The 21288-nt window shown below is 39.0% G+C and overlaps 1 protein-coding gene across 3 annotated transcripts; it reads right to left on the bottom strand.

Moving 5' to 3' along the window:
- Positions 1-3424: 3424 nt before the first annotated feature.
- On the bottom strand, positions 3425-21021 carry KLF5 (KLF transcription factor 5). Of its 3 annotated transcripts, none has more exons than XM_059377595.1 (4): positions 20423-21021; positions 17125-17998; positions 16085-16144; positions 3425-5228 (listed from the first exon to the last, which is right to left on the bottom strand). In XM_059377595.1, exons 1-4 carry the CDS (start codon positions 20681-20683, stop codon positions 5050-5052), a joined length of 1374 nt encoding a protein of 457 aa, XP_059233578.1. In that variant the 5' UTR covers positions 20684-21021; the 3' UTR covers positions 3425-5049. The 3 variants fall into 3 exon arrangements, with proteins under 3 accessions (XP_059233578.1, XP_059233579.1, XP_059233580.1); XM_059377596.1 differs by lacking the exon at positions 20423-21021 and adding an exon at positions 20156-20354; XM_059377597.1 differs by lacking the exon at positions 20423-21021 and adding an exon at positions 20163-20354.
- Between the last annotated feature and the right edge of the window lie 267 nt (positions 21022-21288).

Here is a 21288-nt window from a genome sequence, read left to right as displayed (position 1 = left end):
CTCAGCTTGTTGCCTCTTCTATCTAGCTCTTTCCAGCTCCCACAGAATTATTAGTGTTTCTCTTTTCCTGTATTTCCAGTATTTCCTCATAAATACTGCCTTGGAGGAAAAAGGCCCTTTGTTTTGGTGGGGTTTTAAGAGGCTACAGAATGAGATGCATGTAATCTACTGCTTTTACTCAAAGTCTATGTATGACTTCTTAAATTTCTTATTCAATTCTTGTATCAGTGGCCAAATAGCATTAAGCATTTACTTGCAATTCAAGAATATTACCATTTCCACAAACCCAAATTCTTTCATGAGGTGATATACACTGAGAGGAATGGATAAAAATCACTGGTTTACAGGCATGTAACAAACTCTTCCTATGTATCACAGATAGCTCTTGTGTGATTTGTTATTACACTTTTTTTCCCTTAACAGTCACTGTTAAAATGAGTATCACACAATTGCCAGGTTTTGTCACCTGTAACTCTGGTATGAGTTTAAAAAAAAAAAAAATTAAAAGCCTTCTATTGGTTAGTTTCACACTGCAGTAAAGAATATAACCAAAGAAGGAATTTGGTCAACTTCAAAGTAGAGACCAGACTTAGTAATGGAGAATAAAGCCTCTCTTTGTTATGTTATGGCCCATGAGTTAATCCAAAGAGCTCTGGTGGGCTTAGTTGAAGATAGGAAAAGGAATCTAGCTAGATTTTAAAGAACATTTTTATGTAGGCAGGCCAGGTCATGCTTATCTAAGGATCCTCTAATTGGACGCCATGAAGTGATACACTTTACACAAACCGCAACACAGGAATGAAATGACAAAATGAAGCAAAACCAAACAAGCTAACTTGGGGTTAGAGGTGGGGAGAATAAAAACTAACAGAAGACAGTTAAAACTCAAAGCATTACTAACTTGAAATCAAATTACATAATTGCATTCTGGTCAGTCAGAACCTGACGCATTACTCAATTTTGGTCTACTTGGGGTAGCTTGTACCAAGAGACTGGTCAGAATACATTTGAAACCAGACATTCACGTAATGGACATGCTGCTGATCAGCAATTAAATTACCTGCAGCTTTGAAAAGTGTGTTAAACATAGTTGTCGACAATAATTCTTCCTTGAAAATTCACTAATAATGTTAAAAAATTCACAGGGCATCACCTATTAGCTCAAATTATAATCACAGTTTTAGTCACACACCGTATCAAAAATCTAACAAGGATACTGTATCAACAGTACAACATGGAAGAGGAAATTTGGCGAACATTAAATTGATTCAGTTACTCTGGGCTAAAACAACTCACACAGTACTGTGTTTTTGTTTGTTTGTTTTTTACATGATTTATCAATCAGTAAAAGCAGAAAGACAAAGGCAATCGAAGTAGTGGTATGTCTTCCAAGGATTGGACAATCTGAGGAAGAAAATCAGGACAGAAGTCGGAAAACAATTCAAATGCTCAAGTATCATGTTTCCAGAGGAAAAAAAAACAAGTGCCCGTAGCTAATAGGACTGAGGGTCTGAACTGAGCTTTGGAAGACAAGAACTTGAACAGGTAACTTGCCTGTGAGGAGAAAGGGCAGCCTACAGAAAGAGGAAAAAAGTTCAGAGAAGGAAAGAAAACTGGAAACAGCCATCCCCTGTGTTAGGAAGCTAAAGACAACTAAGTGCTGGGAGCCAAAGCAAGATTGGTTTCTACTTACAAGAAAACTTATGCGTTCATCCAATTATCAATTACAACCAAATACTGATACAACTCTTATTTCTAGACACAGGGAGTTGTCTTTGCTTCAGGAAGCCTGCAGCCTTAGTATCTCAATTTCTGGAAGTAAATTTAAGCCAAAGAAACTGTTTTTTCCCTCATGAAAGAAATGAGCAGCTCTGGTTCGACAATGAATCGTGCAGTGTTCGTGAACTAGGTTATTACTTGAATGACAGAGAAGAATGGGGAGTCAAATGATGAGAAGCTGAATAAACTGATACCAAATTATGTAACTAGAGTTTTCACTTTAGCTCCAACATCAGGGATTTTCTCATTTACCGAACATATGTAATAATGACAGATTTTTTCCTTCACTTTTCTAAAAATGTTTTATTCCCATTTTAGATCATAGAATTACTTCAAATACAGAAATTCCTGTAAACCCCACCACCAGGTTCCCCCATTAACATCTTCCATTAGTAGGATACATTTTGTCATGATGAACCAATGTTGTTCAAACATTAACTATATTCTATACTCAGATTGCCTCAGTTTTCCCTATGTCCTTTTTCTGTTTAAGAATCCATTAGTTTACATTATACATAATTATGTCCCCTTGGATTCCTTTCATCCGTGACAGTTTCTCACATTTTCTTGGTTTGCAAGACCTTGGCAGTTTTGAGTATTAGTCTTTTGTAATGTGCCTCAATTGTGCTTTCTCTGGTTATGTGTTTCTAGGAGTAGACAACAGAGGCAAAGTTCCATTCTCATCACATCAAGGGTCTGTACAATCGACATTACTTGTCGCTGTCTATGTGGACCTTGACCGACCACCTGGCTGAGGCTGTTGGGTGTGGTTAGGCAGGTTTCTGAACTGTAGTTATTTTTCCTGCTCTTGGCCATATTGCCTTCTGGGCAACATGCACTTTGAGTGGGGAGTTATGTTTTACTTCTCAGGATCAAGTATCTGCGGAAGATTGTTTGGAATTCTGCACTGTCTCCTCTCTCCCATTCATTCAGTTATTTCTGTATGGGCTCATGGCTGTTTTACGCTCTGGGTTGTAACTCAGTCCTACCTTTCATTGTTGCTCTGATACCTCCATCATCGCAGGATTTGAGTGACTTCCTTTCTGGTGCTGTCAGATGCTCTAGGCTTATTTTTATCCATTTGCTAACCCGGTCCTGGAATATCAAACATTTCTCTAAGGAGCCCCATCTTTTTCGCTGGAAAATGGTATTAAAAACCAAGCCCTACGTGTGCTTGTTTGTACTGGATTAATTTTATCTTTTTGTCTCCTAAAAAGGGGGAAAAAAGGTTAAAAGCCCAATTTGTTTTATTTACCTCAGACAATGTAACTAGCATATGCAGTGACCTGGGGGGCTCCTGCCTTGGGCTCAGATGGGGCTTCCTGCTCAGCCTTCTCCCTCTGCCCCTCCCCCTTGTTCCTTCTCTCAAACAAAATCTTCAGAGCCTATGCCATTACCTCAACAAATAACCTTGAAAAGGCTAATGCAGTAACGTGTCTGTGGTGAAGGGTGGGGGGATCAGCATTCATGAAATTTATGTATCTCCCTTTATACTTTAATAGTATTTCTAAAACAAACCCCCTTTTTTTGTTTTAAACAAAGGTAGCTTTGGTTCAATGTGGGAATTGTTTTTCTTTTATCCCCCAATGTGGGATTGGAATTTGCTGTTTTTGCTGTTGTAGGTGAAGAAGGCAGGCAAAACATGAATCTTTTAGGCACTTTTTATTTTCCAAAAAAAATTGTCGTTAATATATAAACATCTCATTCTCTCAAAAAATTCTACAACTATACAGCTGTTTGCTCCATTATTTGCATAGGAAATGACCACAATACAAAAATAAGAGGGGAAAAGAAGCAAAACAGCAACCAATTTATGCTTTGTATGTAGGCATGTTCCACGTATAAACATTTTGAAGCCTTACAAAATATTTACACCGTTTGTCATCTATTTACACGTTTTAAGAGCAACTTTTCTAACGAACAAAACTATAATTTATCAAGTTATGAAAATTTTCTAAAAAAAACTTACTATATTACCACAAAATAAATAAAGATAAACAATATTTTAAAAACAAAATTAAGTTTCCATTTTCAATTAAGACCCCTTTTGGCATTTTGCTTATTTATTCTGCCCTTTGGTTAACAGCATCAGCATCACATTACTATTATATTGCATATATGTAGCACTTGCTTCCTTACGCTTTCAACATGTCATTTAATAATTAAAGGCAGACACTGAGTCAGTATTAACAATGATTATAACTAAACTGCACTGTAATTTAGGTAAAATTACTGTGTCTCACTGTATATTACATGCAAAATCCATATAAATTGTCGTTTAACCAACAGTACTGCATAAGCGAACATTCCAGTATGTGAAAACTGCATCATGAATTCAACATTGCCACGTGAGAGCTGCAAGTCCTCCTTTTTTAAAACGATACTGCTTAGCTTATTGTTAGAGGTTTTCACTTTTACGTATTTTATCTTTTAAGCTCTGGAGTTCACAATTCATATAAAACAACTTTCATATTTAAAGTAATCCTATTTTCATCAGTGCATGGAATCTGCTTTTTAAGTTCATTTGAATGATTTCTTCCTCCTAAAGAAATGAATTTGGTGAGGTGTGAAGAGGTATTTTACCACAAATTCTAACTGTAAATGTATTCATGTTTTTTTTTTCAAACAGAATTATGATTTTCCCCCAAAAAGAATCTTAGAAAATTTGTAATAAACCTATAAAGCTGATTTGCATATTTACAAAATTTTGAATAGCAAATATAGGCAACTCATATAAAAACAAACAGAAAAACACATTTGTTCAATGGCTATTTCTGAATTGCCAGGTACAATGCGCACCTCTAAGGAATTATCTAATATTGGAAAAAAAATAAACTACTTGATGTCAAGTAAAATCTTGACATACAATCCAACCTTCTTCCTGTGCCTGCCAACTGACTTGTTTACTAAACACTGTCACATTAAATGATGGTGCTTAGGTAGAAACACTGCAAACACACCCTGCACCCCCACCCCCCTACCCACAACTGAGATGTGGCTGCCTGTCAGGAGATGAAATCTGCTTGAGTAAAGCCATATACACTACAGCAAGCATTCCAGATTCTCAAAAGGACCAAACACTTTGGTATTCATACAAGGTAAGGTATTCCCTGTTTTCTCAAATATACAAAATATACATTTCCAGTTTTTTTGTTTTCTTTTTCTTTTTTTTTTATATATATATGTTAAGTTTGTAGTTTAAAACTTTGCCAAAGGAACTGCAGAACGTCAGTGTGAATTGCATAGGCACGGCAGGCCACAGCGGGGCTCTCAGTTCTGGTGCCTCTTCATGTGCAGGGCCAGGTGGTCGGAGCGGGAGAAGCTGCGGTTGCACACCCCGCACTGGAATGGCTTGGCCCCGGTGTGCTTCCGGTAGTGGCGGGTCAGCTCGTCAGAGCGCGCGAACCTCCAGTCACAGCCCTCCCAGGTGCACTTGTACGGCTTCTCACCTGTGACAACAACCAAGAGGTGGTGAGGGGGGCCTGCTTGCAAGATAAACGTTGCAGACACTGCCTGAGAAGGACAAGTCTTAAAAAAAAAATCATGGTCCAAGAGAAGGAAGGTTCATAAATTCCATGAGGATCTAGACTTCCTCAAGAACCTAGTGAAGAGAGCCACTCTTTCCTAGGTAGTATTCAACCTAATACTGTAGATACATTTATAGAAAGATAGATGTATCTGGGCTTCTCACAAGCAGAAAAATTGTGATTTCTAATGTGCAAGACGAATGGGTACTTATTTGTTATGTACTGTTTCCAAACATATAAATCCATGAAATGACTAGATGCCCTCAGGGGGCTTTATCACCGCTGTGGGAACTCAACTTCTACACCAACAAACCCAAGTTATAGAAGCACAGGACTAAATGGCTCTGCCAGCCAAGGGAGGAAAACATTCCGAGGCTGCTCAAATCACCAATACCACAAACTCAATGTACCACACAAATGCAATCCTTTTCAAATGGGGTCCAATTTCTGGATTAGCTAGATGAACCTTCATATGAACAAGTTAGCTGTCTGAACACAGGGCCTCCAAAATGGATGAAGGGGCACTCACTCTTCGAAATTCACTACAGCAAACACACATTCACACCTTCCCATTATTCAGTCAGATAAAACCAAAATAAAGCTAGAACATATTAAAGTTTAATTAGTCTTGAAGCTTTATGCATCTTGTATATAATAAATTCCTCAACCAGATCAGAAAGTCTGATACCAATAACCTCACTTTGGTGAAGAATCATGGAACTGTAATACTTCTAACATTTGCGGATACAGACATTTATCTGCCCTGTGTCTATTACCTGCCAGGCACTGTCTGGAGTATGTGGGACACAGTGGTCAACAGAACAAAAATGCCTGTTCTCATGGAGTTTAACAAGCATTATACCTGTTTTAAAAGTCTCTAATCAATCAATCTCCTTATTCTTTCACAGCACTTTCTAACTCTGGTAACCAAACTGACATTTAGGCCACAATCCCACCACAATTTGTAATATTCTTAATGTTGTCTGAAGTCTGCTAGTTGCTAATCTTTCAAATCCACTTAATATTGATAATGCAGTCTTAACTCCCAGTGTAAGAATTAATTAACCCTATTTAAACTGAGATCAGGTATTCCCCTAAATAAATCCCAAAACCTAAGGAAGTTTTACTGCTATTATTTAAGCTCCCTTATGTTAGATTTTTCTATGAATTTGAAAGTTTTGAGATAAATTTTCTTATTAAATAAAGTACTACTGTTGGCTTACTGCCCAGTTTTATTTGGATACCTTTTAAAACTGTAAATAGTCACACTCCTGAATTCCTTAAAACGTGGTTTCTTGTTAAAGAGAAGAGCCTCCAAGTCACTTTGAACACTCTACTTAGTACCACAATGAAACCCAACAACCTTTCTGTCTGATTTAGCAGTATCATGTTCAGGAAGTTTTAAGATTACTCAACTGAGTCCACATTTTACAAGACACTGTACACAACAACTGAGATTTCTACAGCTTGTAGTTAATTTATTTTTGCTGTCCTGGTAACTACTCTGACTCTTAAAATCCCATAAGGACAAAGGGGCAGAATAGCCCTTCGAAATTTATACCTGTTATCTCCTAGATTTTTCTTTCAACTTCTACGGTATGCATCCCCAAAAATATTTCCTCTCTCCTCTCCTCTCCTCTGGCTCTGAACCAATACAGAAATCTGTCATTTTTAAAAAATTTTCTTTTAAAATATATTGTCTCAATTCCTGAAGTTTTTTTTTTCCAGTATAAATTCTATAAAACACACTCAAACATTTTAAGTAACTGCAGTAAACTCTTCTCTCTCAATTTGTGTTCATATTATTTAATACTAGCACGCACTCTTGTAAATCAAAGCGAAAAGTTACTTTTGTTCCTTGTGAAAAGTAAATCGCAGAAACAAACATGTTGGTTAAATACTTCACTGTCAATTAATGGAAAGAGAAAGTTACTTCTGATGTCTGAGGCAAGGAAAAAAATTCAAAAAGTGCTCCAATTTTAAAAGAAATCATTCTAGTTTTTTGCATTTAATAATTAAATAGCAAGAGAACTGAATTTTCAGAGTTTATTTAAGAAACAAGGGACACTAGACTCTTTTTGTTCACTATTTTTATTGGCTATGAAGCAATAAACTGCACCAATATTTTTTAAAGTTTACTTTACTGATTGGTTGAAAAACGGTAGCCATTAAAGTTCCTAAAACATTTGGGGTTTTGCTCTCAATTTATGCACATCTATAGATTATTCAGCCAAGAATACTACCAGTGTGTGGGGACATTAGTTACAGGGCCAAGTCTTTACTATAAAAGCAAGGACAACTATTCCCCACTTGGGGCAGTTTCTATGGGATTTATTCAAGTGTCAACACGGCTCAAGTAAAACATCATAGAGGAAGCTGGTACCCAATTTCTGGCCAAATAGTAGTTCGGGCCTTTCTTCCTCAGCCAGAAACACTATGCACAGTACTTCTGGGAAACCAAACTGACTTCCTTTAAGTTATTTCAACAGGATAGAGCTTTCAAAAGTTTAATTGGATTTTTACAGAATCTCTTTCCAATACCACCAATTTAAAATATTTAGTTAAGCTCTTTCAACATCAACTGTATTTTTAAGTTCTCATGCTGTTAATGTGAAACTTTCCAAAGGCAAAAAGAAAAAAAGTGACAAGTTTGAACAGCATTGAAAACAAGCTTCAACTTAATCTCAAAAAAAGTCTTTTCTTCTACTTTAAAATTAACCAGAAGTATTTTTGCTAGGAATCCCTTATCTTTTTTAGAAATTATTCAAGCTCAATATACACACTTTCAGTACTGAGAAGAACAATGAATATATTTCATAAAAATGGGAAGCAAAGCACTACCAGGGAAAGAAGGGAACAGACACAAACATTCATTGAGTACAGACTGCAGAACCAGGTATTTCTCATTATTTCACTTAAACCTCACAGCAACTCATGAGTTAGAAGTGAAACAATGAGCTCCAGATTAAGAATCTGGGCCTGCCACTTTTCCTTAGCATCCTACTTAAGCTCTCCATTAGCAAATACTCCATTAACTCTATACGAACAATTTAAGAACACTTTTTGTTCAAATTTATTTAAAGATTCTAAAGCCACTTGAGGAAGGTCAGTTATGGAACAGATTAATGGACTCAGAACAGGCTGATGGTGGGAAGCACAGGGCATACATGAACAGCCTCCAGTGAAGACCCACCTCTCAGGACCAGTGGGGTCCAGAGAACTGTTATGACAATCCCTCAGATATCACCTCATGATTGTTTCCCTTTACAAATGAATTTCAGGGGGTTAACAGAACATGTTTACAATGTACCTGAAATCTTTAGCAATGGACTAAAAAAAATCCTCATTTTTTCCCTCTGATAAACAGGTAAAAAATGACTTCTGAACCTACCACAACAGAATGGGAGGTTTCTCTGCTCTGCTGAACATATTCAATAGACTCCTACACCAAGGTCTTTTCCTAGAACGTTCCACACACATTCTTCTAACAAAAGAAAAATATCATACATGGAAATATTGCTCAGAATAGCTATTTTAGGTAACTTTTTAGAAGTTTATTACCAGGAAATTGTACTGCCTGATAACTAAAAGGTAGGTAATTCAATCAATTGTATCCAACAGAGACTACCAGAATTTAAAAAACCAGTATTTAGTAAACAAGTGTAATCTGCACTAAATGACTTGAAAAACAAAATTAAGACGGAATCTTAATTCTCTCTTAAAAAAAAAAAAAAAAAGACTTAAGTCACTGGCCTCAACTTAAAATCCATTTCCCATTCTGAGAAAACAAAATAATGCAAACAGTTGAAGTGGAATAAATTATTTTAGTAGTTGGTACTTAAATCAGCTCTTATTTTAGAAGGAAAATGTTTTTATGTAATTTAATAATTATACTTTTTACATTGTTAGATTTAAAACATTACTAGACATCATTAGACACTTAGGGAATTGAGTCTGAAACAGTCTCTATATATTCTAAGAAAAGGTGAAAAATGGGAAAACAATCAAAAGATTAAAGAAATTATTGGGGAAACAATAGTAACTAGAAAGAAGATAAGGTAGTATAATTTAGGCTCATTAATTTGTATTTTTATGTAGCTATGCCAGTAATTTTCCATTTAAAAAATCTTTTCATTAAAACTCGTATTATTAAAAGCACATCTTCTACACTTGTAACAGAAGAGTTCATTTAGAAGATTAGTATTATCTGTATTTGCAAAATGCAACTAGTATTTACTAGATAAACAGTATCCTGTCAATAATGCACCCTTTTTCAGGAAACTGATTAATTCAAAGGAAATACAAGAAATTCCTTCTTTCTCCCTGCCAATTTGTGGTCAGTTCATATGCTTACCCGTTCTTTGAAATCTGATTCACCTTAACACTTCCAGAAAACCTCTGACAGGCCAGGAGAGATCATTCCATTTCTCTGTATCCCCCTATAGTACCACTTACATTCGTTCTGAATGACTGGTTTGCACTTGCACATATACTGCTGTTAAGAGGGTTCAAACAGCTGTGTTTTGCCTCCTTAACTAGCTTTGGAAGTTCCTCAAGGACAGACTATCTTCTGCTCCAGCTGCAATGCCACACTTCTCGTAATGCATCTTTGGAACAATCCCATGTTTGGCCCAAGCCTGACGAATTCTGATTTTTTCATCCATGAAAAGAAGGTAAGGGGGGCACCTGGGTGGCTCAGTAGGTTAAAACCTCTGCCTTCAGCTCGAGTCATGATCCTGGGATCGAGCCCCGCATCAGCTCTCTGCTCAGCGGGGAGCCTGCTTCCCTCTCTCTCTCTGCCTGCCTCTCTGCCTACTTGTGATCTCTGTCAAATAAATAAATAAAATCTTAAAAAAAAAAAAAAAAAAAAAGGTAAGGTATTATTAAGAGACAGGAAAGCACCTGGTGCAATCTACCCAACTGTCAGACTGTCTACCCCCACCCGCCACCGCCACCAACTCCCTGGTTCTATTATCTCACTAAATGTGTGTTTAGTGCTTTTAGGACATGTTCAGAATCCATTTAGCAAGGAATCCATTTATTATCCATCATGTAGAGAATTGTGCAAGGATAAAACAAGTGCTCCTTTACAGAAATGGACTAGAATTGATGAAGACGAAGGAGTTCTGAAGCTCCTACTGCTGGTCTAAAACAGCAAAGGGACTTCTGGGGCTAAAAAAAGTGACCTGACCAATCCAAACTGCAGTCAGAGGATACATTTGCAGTCTCCTCCCTGAGCGACTCTCTAGGCCCCCAAGTTTCTGCACATCTCCTAAGGGTTCCCCACAAAAACACTGAAAAATCCTTGCTAACTGTGTTAATGAAATATCAATTCTTGAGTCAACTGACAAAAAGATGACACTCAGATTCACTTTATTAAGAACCTAAACTGACTTTTTCAAAAAACAGTTAATGAAAGATTTTACCTTCCCCCTTTAAACCAAAACAAATTCTGTATTTTAACTTTTCTAGCACTGAATGAGTACTAGGATAGCCTTTCCTCTAATGCATTTACTGTGGCTACCTTGACTTGACACGTTTTCTCCCAACTCTTAAAAGGTCTGTATTTATAAAGTAGTCAGAAAGAAACATTATTCTGTTTTATTCTAAGTTACCTAAATGTGCACTTCTAGAACAGCTAACTTCCCCTATCAGATTTAAAGGTCCTTGAGTATAAATAATACAGGCTGATAGAATAGGAATAGTGCTAGAGAGATACTTTTACTAAAGTAGGACATCACTTTGTTTCTAACCTTCCACCAGAAAAAAAAAATGTAGGTCATCAAGTAAACAGCTACTACATTCTATAGAACTAAAAATACCTGTCAAAGTAAAAATCTTGGATGATTAAATTATTAGATTAAAAAAAAGTGTATTACATTCTCTCTACCTTCAGAGCTGCTTATTTCTATCTGACCTTCTTCAGCAATTCCATTTCATCTGCTTATGAACTACCTTTCTCCCACTAGTTTCTAAGAACAAAACGGAAGGGAGAGATTCTCTTTGGATTCTCCACAAAATTTTTGCTTAATCAAATTATATATCTTAAGCTTTGATAAGCCTTATCATCTCAAGACAATGTTTTATCAATTTCCTATGTAAATGTTTTTCAGATGAAAAGAACAAGTCCTAGAAGCAAAGTTTAATTTTCCCAGTGAGTCATTAAAAAAAATTGTTTCTAAGTTTTCATGCTCATAAATACCTTTTCCAAGGGTCTGAAGTAGCAAGTCTCTTAAGCCACTACTTTTCTTATGTAAGCTTTAAATGGTCAATAGAGAATAAATTTCAAAGCTGCAAATAAAAGTAATTTAGGAATTTTAATAATATCTGAAATTATAAGCTAAATGTGATACTTTTACCTGCACATTTTCAAATACAGACTCAAAAAATCCACTGGATCCTAAGTAATTTCATCCTGCCCAACTCTTCCACCTCTACCAGTAAAACAGGTTACCAAGTAAAACACCAATGGACTGACTCTAGATCCAAACTGTATGATCTCCATTATGGCCATCTAACTACCTACTTCATCTAGAGAGGAGAGACTTATGCTAAATAATTTTTCAAGGAAGTGAAATTGTTTTAATACTTTCCTTCCTTCCACAATTCCACAAAGGAGTAACTCATGTTCTCAACATTTTGAAGGTTTTAGTGGCCAAGTACCATGAATTGAAAATTCCTGTCAACTCTTGTCAGTATTTTTAGACGCCAATCTATACCTAATAGACATTAAATAGATAGTAAGTAAGTATGGAATAAAGAACTAGACAGGAAATTTATGTAAGGAGTTTAGTACCTAAACTGAAACTAAAATCATCTCAAGAAGAGATTGTACATTTTAAAGTATGCATACTAAAATATTAATGTGTCATTAGGAAACAAAGTGTTCTACATAAGTGAAACAGGATATGGGAATGTACCCCCTTAAAATTTAAGACTTGGCCTAAAAATCTTTCCAAAAGGTACTGTGCATTTTTTTCTTAATTAAACAAAGCATCCCGAACGGCTCACTGTAAAATGCAGCACTAACAGTATAGTGCCTCCCTGAATCCATTTTGTGTTCCTATGTTACTGTAGTTTCCATTTTCTTTTGGGGGGTTATTTCCAATTGTCCTCTCCTTGTCAGCCCTTGGCAAGTTGTAAGGGCCTGTACAAACAGTCTCGGTCTAAGGGATACTTGAGCCAAGTGTGTGTGTGGCTCAAAGACTTCCATGCACACACAATTGCTCATTTTCTGCCCCGTTCCAGGTAGCTGAGACTGCTCAATGTCTAAAAATGTTTCCTTACCCTAATTTCCCAACCACTTTCAGGTATTCTTTAGGATTAAGTACATATCCACTCATGTGACTGAAAGCACTAAGATTTTAAACACCTGTACTGAGTGAGTTCACTAGTTTCAGAACTTTTTCTTTGGAAAATACTTTTTACTAAACCATGAACACCATTTTCAAAGAAATTTCCAAACTCAAAGTAAAAACTGTATTTCAGCCACACCAAGAAACTAGTAACAGTAGTTAAGAAAGATTTTCAGTTTCTTGCAAATTTTTCTTTGTATATTATAGCCTTAACTTTCTTTCCCTATTATATTTAACCTTTTTTGGCCTCAAGCCTGTGCTTAGAATTACTTTAAATCTTCAGCTGATTTGTAAGAGCAACATGCTTAACTGAAATCTTTTCCTTAGAAAGTGCTCAGGAGCATTTTTAGATGGCAGTGAGTACAGTCCCTTATATACATCAAAAAGGCATACACAAATTTCAGCAGAACATTTGCAGTTACATGCTTTTAAAGTACAGTATACCAGCTGACACTACTGTCCAGAAGCAGCCATAATTATTTCTAACCAGAGGCATGGTATGTGTATACACACATTACAACTAACACAAACACCCACACACCCATACAAGGGGTACCTCTACAGACCTATAATATATGGACATGTAAGTGAAATATAACCATTTCTTAAAATACAGGAAAAGTACATTCCAGGTGTTTTGTGAGACCATTCGTAGAACTTTGTACTACCTGTATATTCTTTATAAGTAAGAGAGAAATCAAGTGTATAAACTTAGAAAAATGCTTAGAAGGATGCCATGGAATTTCTGGTTCAAGAAAACTGGTTATCTTCAAGAAAAAGGTCTTGTTTTGGAAAGACCATTCCCTTATGTTCAATTTGCAAGTCAAGAAGCACTTACTGTCTGAAACTCCAGAATAAGCAATTAAATAGAATTCAGATGTAGTTTGTTTTAATTGCTTAAATCATTTTTAAAACATAAGGTAACTTGACATTTTAAAGCAATTACAATTATATTCCATGGAAATGCTAGGGTGGCTTTTCACATTCTGCCTGCAAAATGGCAATCCCTTAAAAAGCAATTTTGTGTATCAAATTCAAGATCCCCATATAGATTTTTTTTTTAAATCTCCTAATATAAACTGTCCAGGGTGGGAGCAGGATGGAGGGCACAGTGGGGAACCTGTATTCAAAACTAAACAGCTATTAAATAGGTGAAGCTGTTTAGAAATACCTAGGTCTTTAAGGGAGAAAGAGGGAAAAACAAAGATATTCTCACTTCAGATACATTCATTAAAAAAACAGGGAGGATGCAATGAGAAAGCACAGGTAATTTTAAAAGACAGTGTCTAGAAACTAGAAATGAGGAGAAAACCACCTCAATGCTCTATGATTACCCAAGAACGGGTTTAGCCAGATGAACAAGTCAGCTACAAACCCTCCCCCCAACAAGGCATTTGAGACTGTATCAAACAAAACTTTATTAAACTGGATTACATGGTCTCATTCATTAGATGTTGATGGCCACACGTATGATCAGGTGAGAAAGTTGATGCATGGGACCCAAACTAGGCCTGAGTCCTCGTTTTAGTTTGATTTTATTAGTACGATCACTGTTAAGACAGCCCACTATTAAATTTCTTTGCCAGCAGGTCAAGTTCCAGAATCCCAGCTATTAAGTATTGAGAGCACTAACCCCTGACAGGGGTTTCAAGGCCACTCAGATATGCTGACTATATCCCTGCAATAAGCAGTTGATTACAGTGTGATATGCAATTGCACTCTTTTTATTAGGAGACTTTAAACCTCATGAAAAACATGTTCCCTCCTTCGTAACTCCCATTTCAAGGGCTTTCAAAGAAGAAAAAAAATTAATCGTTCAAATGTTTCAAACTTATTTCTACTCCCACTAGTCAAAATTCAGGTAAAACCCCATTTTCAGTATTTTCTTCCCGAACACAACTGTTTATTCTATTAACAGCTATTTTAGTATTTCTACATGGAATGTTTTCTTGGCCATCATTTGCATCTTGAAAACTTTAGACTGAGTTTATTATATACTTATAGTGGTTGTTTAACTACAAACATAATTTGTACTTGAGCTGCTTATGTAGGATCATGCCTTTCATATAATTGCTTTATAGCTAAAAAACTTCAGGCCAAAACCACCCATTCATTTCACTGATAAATACCTGAGCTATCTTTTCTTTAAAAGCAATTTCTCAGAAAGCCCTGGAATCTACCCTGATGCCAATACTACTTAGATTTTAATAAGGAGTGTTTATCACTAAGATATCAAGTATTACTTCCTTACATGCATACAAAATGTCTGCAGCCATATTCCTCCTAGTGTTCTATCTCAGCACTGACCTTTGTTCAAAGGCTTTTACTTTTTAATGCAGCAGTTAGAGATAACTACTTCATTTATCAAAACTCAATTTCCATAGTAACATCTAGCCTGGGGAGATTCAAGTCCTCACACTAATCCAACAACCCATTCAAAGAAACTGTTGAATACTTTGGTTTCCATAGCAATGATGGAATAAAACATTTTGCTAGGTCATTGCTTTTATTAGCAAACTTATTCTTTGAACTTTAGGTAAGGCTGAATTTACCGAGGGAAAAAAACACTATCATTTCATATAAGTTCTTTCCTTCAGGGACAGCCTTTTAGGAAAATCACAGATAGTAACCATCTATGTATTTTAAAATATTTTGGGTATTTGGAAGCTTTTTAAAAGCATGCCATGTAGTTTTGTCCTAAAATGGTTTCTAATATAGTTTTATAATTAAAAAGCATTCCAAAGTGAATGTATAGATTTGACAAAATAAGTATTTGTAAAATTAAAGTGACTCCACATAAAAGCACATTCTAAACAAGGACGAAATATAAACTAGAATAAAGATAGTCTTAAATAGCTCAAATCTGGGCTGGCACAGTGTGTAGAATTAACTTTTAAACCATGACCCCATCTTTGCCTGATTTTAATAGTCCACAATTTCGGCCCTTCATTTCATCAACCACAGAAAAAATGCTAAACAGAGATTTTAGGTTAAAGGTGAAATTAAAGATAATGTATTAGGCAGTTATGCTTTACATGCTAAATGGAAAAGTTTTAGCATTTAATGTACCTCAGAAGCCAACTGATTTGTTATGGAAGAAAGAAAATGAGTTACGTTCTTTTTCCTTCAAGGCAGAAATAGCAGTGCCATTAAAATCCATTAGTAAACATTGTTGTTTAACGTTTTTGGGCAATTCATTCTACGTGAGGTGACATGGCAAGGCCTTAGTAAGGGAACATCAGCCTTCAACTAGACTTTTTCGCTGAACTGAATTTTGAGCCAAGCCAGTGCTGAAAAGGTCGGCCATTAAAAAATAAAGGTTGACAGAAGAAAGAAGAGATCAAACACGTGTTGGCTTTTAAAAGGATGAATACCACTTACACTATTTACACAACTCACAGAATTAACAAGAAAATTACATACCAGTATGAGTCCTCAGGTGAGCTTTTAAATGAGAAGACTTTGTATAAACTTTTGTGCAGCCTGAAATAAAGGAGAGGAAGAACAGCTTGTCATTTCAGAGATCTTTTGAAATCTTTACATTTGATGATTCAGTGTTTAAAATCGGGCTTTAAAGAAGAAATCAATATTTGAAGCGTCAGTTTTAAAGGGTGCCCCCTGTGACCTTATTAAAAGTATCAAGTGATTTACTTTATGTACCACTTTAGCAGAAAACGCAGATAAGCAAGTAAGCTACAAATGGGAAATACGTGTTTATATTACAGTAGGTGCTTTATGCTAGTTAACATATACTTCAGTGATCTAAAAACTTTTAATGGCTCTAGAGCTGACAGCGTTAAACCTTTATCCAAGATGACTGCAATTTTCTGTACATTTGTTTTTTTATTTAGTGTATCACGCTTTATCATGTACCACAGTCAATAAATTATACCCTATATTAATCATAAACTAGCTTATGCCAGCAACTTGTAGATAAAGCCATCACCATCCTCAATTCAAGAATGAGCATATGCTCACATGCTATCAGAACTATTCTTAAATCTTTTCTGTAGACAGTCTTGTAATACACCATCAACAGAGCAGCCTACTTAATCTCCCGCTTCATTACCACACCTTATTTTCCCTACCTTATCTAATTCTTTTTGGGTTATTTTAATTTAGAATTAAGAACTCCAATTTATACATTACACAAGTAACTCTGGCATAACACAGAATTCTAATTTTTATTCAATATTAGAAATAAAGTAGTCCAAGGTAACCTTTTTCCAGAATATTCTAGCTTTCTGTTTTTTTTTAAATACATAAAACCAGCAAGAGACAAACATTTCAGGGTACAGCAAAAAGACTTGAGATACGAAAGTAGGTGTTTTTTTTCCTTGTCAAGTACTACTTTCCTACGTAAATTTAAAATCTGAGATTAAAAAAGGTATGCGCGCGCGCACACACACACACACTCTCTCTCAACACAGGTATTGCTGCTTCAACCCGGTTATATCACGTACCAGGGTAATCACAGTAGTGGATGCGTCGTTTCTCCAAATCCGGGTTACTCCTCCTATTGTATCTGACAGGCTGGATGCTTTGTGAGTTAACTGGCAGGGTGGCAGGTAAATTTGGATTGTGAATTGCCAGTTTAGAAGCAATTGTAGCAGCATAGGATGGAGGTGGGGTCAGATTCTGGAGCATCTCTGCTTGTCTATCTGGACTTCCCGGCTCTGAGCTTGGTGGTGACGGGGGAAAGTAAGTGGCCTGCTGTGGCAGAAACTGACTTGGCATTGTGTATGTGCAAGGGGGCATGCCCTGGAACTGTTTCATTGCAGTCTGCGGAACAGCAGAGGTGTGTGTGTTAAGGCCTGTCATGGCGGCTGACATAGAAACATTGAGAGTGTCCATTACTGCTGTCTGGTTTGTAGAACTGGGCATATCTAGATCCGGTGTATTCAGTAGCTGGTAGAGGTGGCCCTGCTGGGGAGGGACAGAAAGATGAAGATCTGGTGTAGGAAGTTCTTGTTTGATGAAAATATTGTTCACCTCTGGAGCTGCGGTCTGGTGGGAGCTGAATATACTGGTGAACTCAGGGAGGGCCTGGGTCGGGGCCGGAGGAGGGGCAGTCGTTTCACTCTGGTGGCTGAAAATGGTAACAGGTTCTGTCTTGATGTGTGTTACACACGGTCTCTGGGATTTGTAGAGGCCAGTTCTCAGGTGAGTGATGTCAGGGAGGAAGACGTTCATGTTGATACTGTAAGGTAACCCTTCACTGTCAGTGAAGAACTGGTCTACGACTGAGGCACTGTCTCGTCTATACTTTTTATGCTCTGGAATTATAGAAACTGGAGGAAGCTGAGGTGTCAGATACTTCTCCATTTCACATCTTGTCTACAAAAAAAGAGATAAACAAACATGCATAATCCACCCAACTCATTATCTGGGTAAGGACAAACTTACTGAAAATTCCCAACAATACCTGCAAAAAGTACTAGGGCAAACTCCTAAGTGTCACTTATAAACTTATTATATTTGTCAACTGTGTAATAACCTGGTTTACCAAAAGCCTTATGAAACTCTCTATAAGGTATATTTGGTAAACTGCTCCCAGTTTACTGCTCCCAGTAAACTGCTCCCGACAAAAAGTGAAAGAAACAAATCAAGGAAAAGCCGCAGCACACAGAAATATTCTTTTCCAATCAATAATACATAGTCCGTTCGAATAATAAAAATTCCTTTCTAATAATAATAATAAAAATAAATCTAAATAAATAAAGTTTAAGAACTCACATACAAGCAGGATTCCCTGGCCCCACCACAGTTGAGTTTGCAACTTAAACACAGTATTGTAATACTGCCAAACCACCTCAATTCTGTTCATGCCACATTTATATTAATATAGGTGTGTTTAAACAAACAAAAACCTAAGCAAACCAACCTTAAAAATATTATCACAGAGTTGTTTTGTTTTGTTTTTGTCTGGACAGATATTGTTGAAACATCTGATATAAAACATATTCCTTGGCTGTTTCAGTGCCTTTTCTCATTTATAGGTCACTGGACAGTTAAATACAACCGTCTTGGGCAAAACACAGTATCCACTGAAAGAACAAAGCAACTTCACTTTCAACATTTGATCTAAATGTTGATTTTAATCAGCAGATTCTGTAATTGGTTAATATGATAATGAAATGTTCTATTCATATCCCTATCTAAAACAGATCTTTAATTACCTAGGGGAAAATCACTCCCTTGGTAGAGTGGTGCTAAGGAGTCCGTGGGTGGGGAGAGGCTGCTGTATCCTTAGCACAGTCATCAGCAAAACATTTATCATGTCCTCCTCAGTGGCCAATGCTACATTCCCCCTTACTCTGTAAAAAGCTCAGTCATCCCTTATCCTTGTGCCTCAAACCGAAAAGAAAAGTGACAAACCTGAAATAACCAATCTTTTCCAAGTGGCGATTTTTTTTTTTTTTTAGGACACAATCCAACTTGTAACTAATAGTCTCCCTCCGTCTTTTTACAGCTCTCTTCTATTCTAGTACAACATGAACTTCTATTTTAATTTTTAACATTGAAGAGTAAATTTTAAAAGAAAAACCCACTCCAACTAAATGGCTCATGAAACTATTAACCGTGGCATCGAAACTGGTGAAGAGTCATTTTTTTGCTACTACGGAGTTTCAAAAGCGTTTCATATCGGACCTCCTCTATCATTCGGGGTGGATGCAGACACGGTTTCCCAGATAAACACGATTTCACAAATAAAGATTAACGCTCTCGTCATGTGAGTCACATCTCTGACAAATGCCACTGCCCTTTTGCAGCACGACGAAACTCGCGGACCACCCGGACTAGCAGCTCAGTAGCAAATACGCCATAAACCAAGGGGCTATTAAATGAAGCGTCTCGAAATAAACCGAACTAAACCCTTTCGTGCACTTCGCTCCCGTGGTGGTTAGTGGTTTCTGATTTTAGCTCTTCCAGCTGTTTGCATGTGGGTATGTTTCCAATTTTTTTTTTTTTCTTCTTTCCTTGGGACAGGCTAAAAGTCCCGGGAAGTTTTTTCTGGGCTATATGACTCCCTGCGTGGGCGAAAGAAACAGGCGGTTGCTCTAATTCGGCTGCCGGGCAAGTGTAAAAGCCAACTGCCAGCTTTCAACGCGGCTCCGGGAGGAAATTTACGCGCACACGAAGAAAACAACACCCCCGGTCTTTTTTGGTCTTTCTTTTTAAGGAAAAACAAACGCTCCGATACCACCTTAGCTTTCCTAACTCTCGTTTCCCAAAGGCAGCCCCAGATCGCGTCTAAAGCAAGCTGAGCCGAGAGATACGAAGCCAGCACCCCGAGGCGCCTCTCGCCAGCACCCCGATTTGCGTTTCCCCTTAACCTGACACGACGTGGGGGAACCTCCCAGGGCAGCGCACTGCGGGGGCCGGAGGGTAAGGTGAAAGACGGAATTTAAGGAAGGTTGGATGTGAGGTACCAAGTCCCATCCCCCCAAACTAAGAAAGCACGAAGTAAGGTGCGTGTTAGCACCCACTTGCCTCTAACCTCTCCCGGACGCGGCTGACGAGATTCGTCCGGGACCCCCCGCTCTTCCGGTCCCCCTACTTTCTCCCGGCGGACTGCGGGTGCCCAGGCCCTTCTGGGCAGGGCAGGGCGGGGAGGGGCTGCCCACCCAGCTCCGGCTCCCGGAGCGCCCCGACGCACGCCCCAGCCTGGAGCGGCCCCTGTCGCCCGCGCGTCGCAGCGGCGGGACACGCCCGAGCTCCCGGGGAGGGGGGTGGAGGGAGGGGAGCGGCTCTTCCTACCTGGACCAGCTCCTCAGGGGGCAGCCGCGGGCCAGCGGCGGGCGGCGGCGCCGGCTGCGGCGCCTGCGGGGGCGCGGGCTGAGCCTGCGGGTGGTGGTGCGGGTGCTTCAGCTCCTCGCCGGGGAAGAGCGCCGCGTCGCGGGCCGGGTTCGCGGCACCCAGCACGGGCTTGAGCTGCGCGAACACGGGCTCGTCCTGCGGGGCCGGCGGCTGGGGCACGGGTCCCAGGCGGGCGCTCATAGTCAGCACCCGCGTGGCCATTGGCACTCAGGGGGCGGCTCCGGGCGCGGGACGCGGGTCGGGCGCGCTTCCACGTCGCCCACGCTGCTTCGGGCCGGCGAGCTCGGCGCGGGGCCGCGGGCGGAGAAGGGGAGGCTCCGGCTGGACCCCCTCAGCCAACAGCAGGCGCGGTTTTCGAAGGCGCGCACGAAAAGCAAAACTCTTCCGCTCCGACACGCGTAAACGCCAACGTCCTCCGGGCGGCCACTTTCTCCCGCCCCGCCCCACCGCGCTCTCTCACTCGCCGGAGCCCGCTCCCGCCACCGTCTGTCTCCGTGAGCGAGCTGCGAGCGCGCGTACCTGCCCCGCGACTACTGACACTTGACGCCCGCCTCTAATTTTACCCAACTCCGGGTGGGCGTGGCCCACCAACCTAACTGGCAGCGCTGCGGCGAATCCCGAAGCCCTGAGGCCGGCCGGGCCTGAGTGGGCAGCCTATGAGAAGGGAGAAGTTCACCCATGCCCCGCCTTCGCCGGGCTAACCCGCCCTCTCGGGCCACGAGCTTTCGCGCGCAGGGCGGCCGCGCAGTTTGTACACAACTTCTCTGACAGATTGGGCTGACGGAGCCGGGGGCGGAGGAAAGGAG

The sequence above is a fragment of the Mustela nigripes genome, chromosome 15, assembly GCF_022355385.1.
Source record: "Mustela nigripes isolate SB6536 chromosome 15, MUSNIG.SB6536, whole genome shotgun sequence".
Classification (NCBI taxonomy): Eukaryota; Metazoa; Chordata; class Mammalia; order Carnivora; family Mustelidae; genus Mustela; species Mustela nigripes.
The sequence above is the reverse complement of the archived record's forward strand: the minus strand, read 5'-3'. Positions and strand labels throughout refer to the sequence as shown.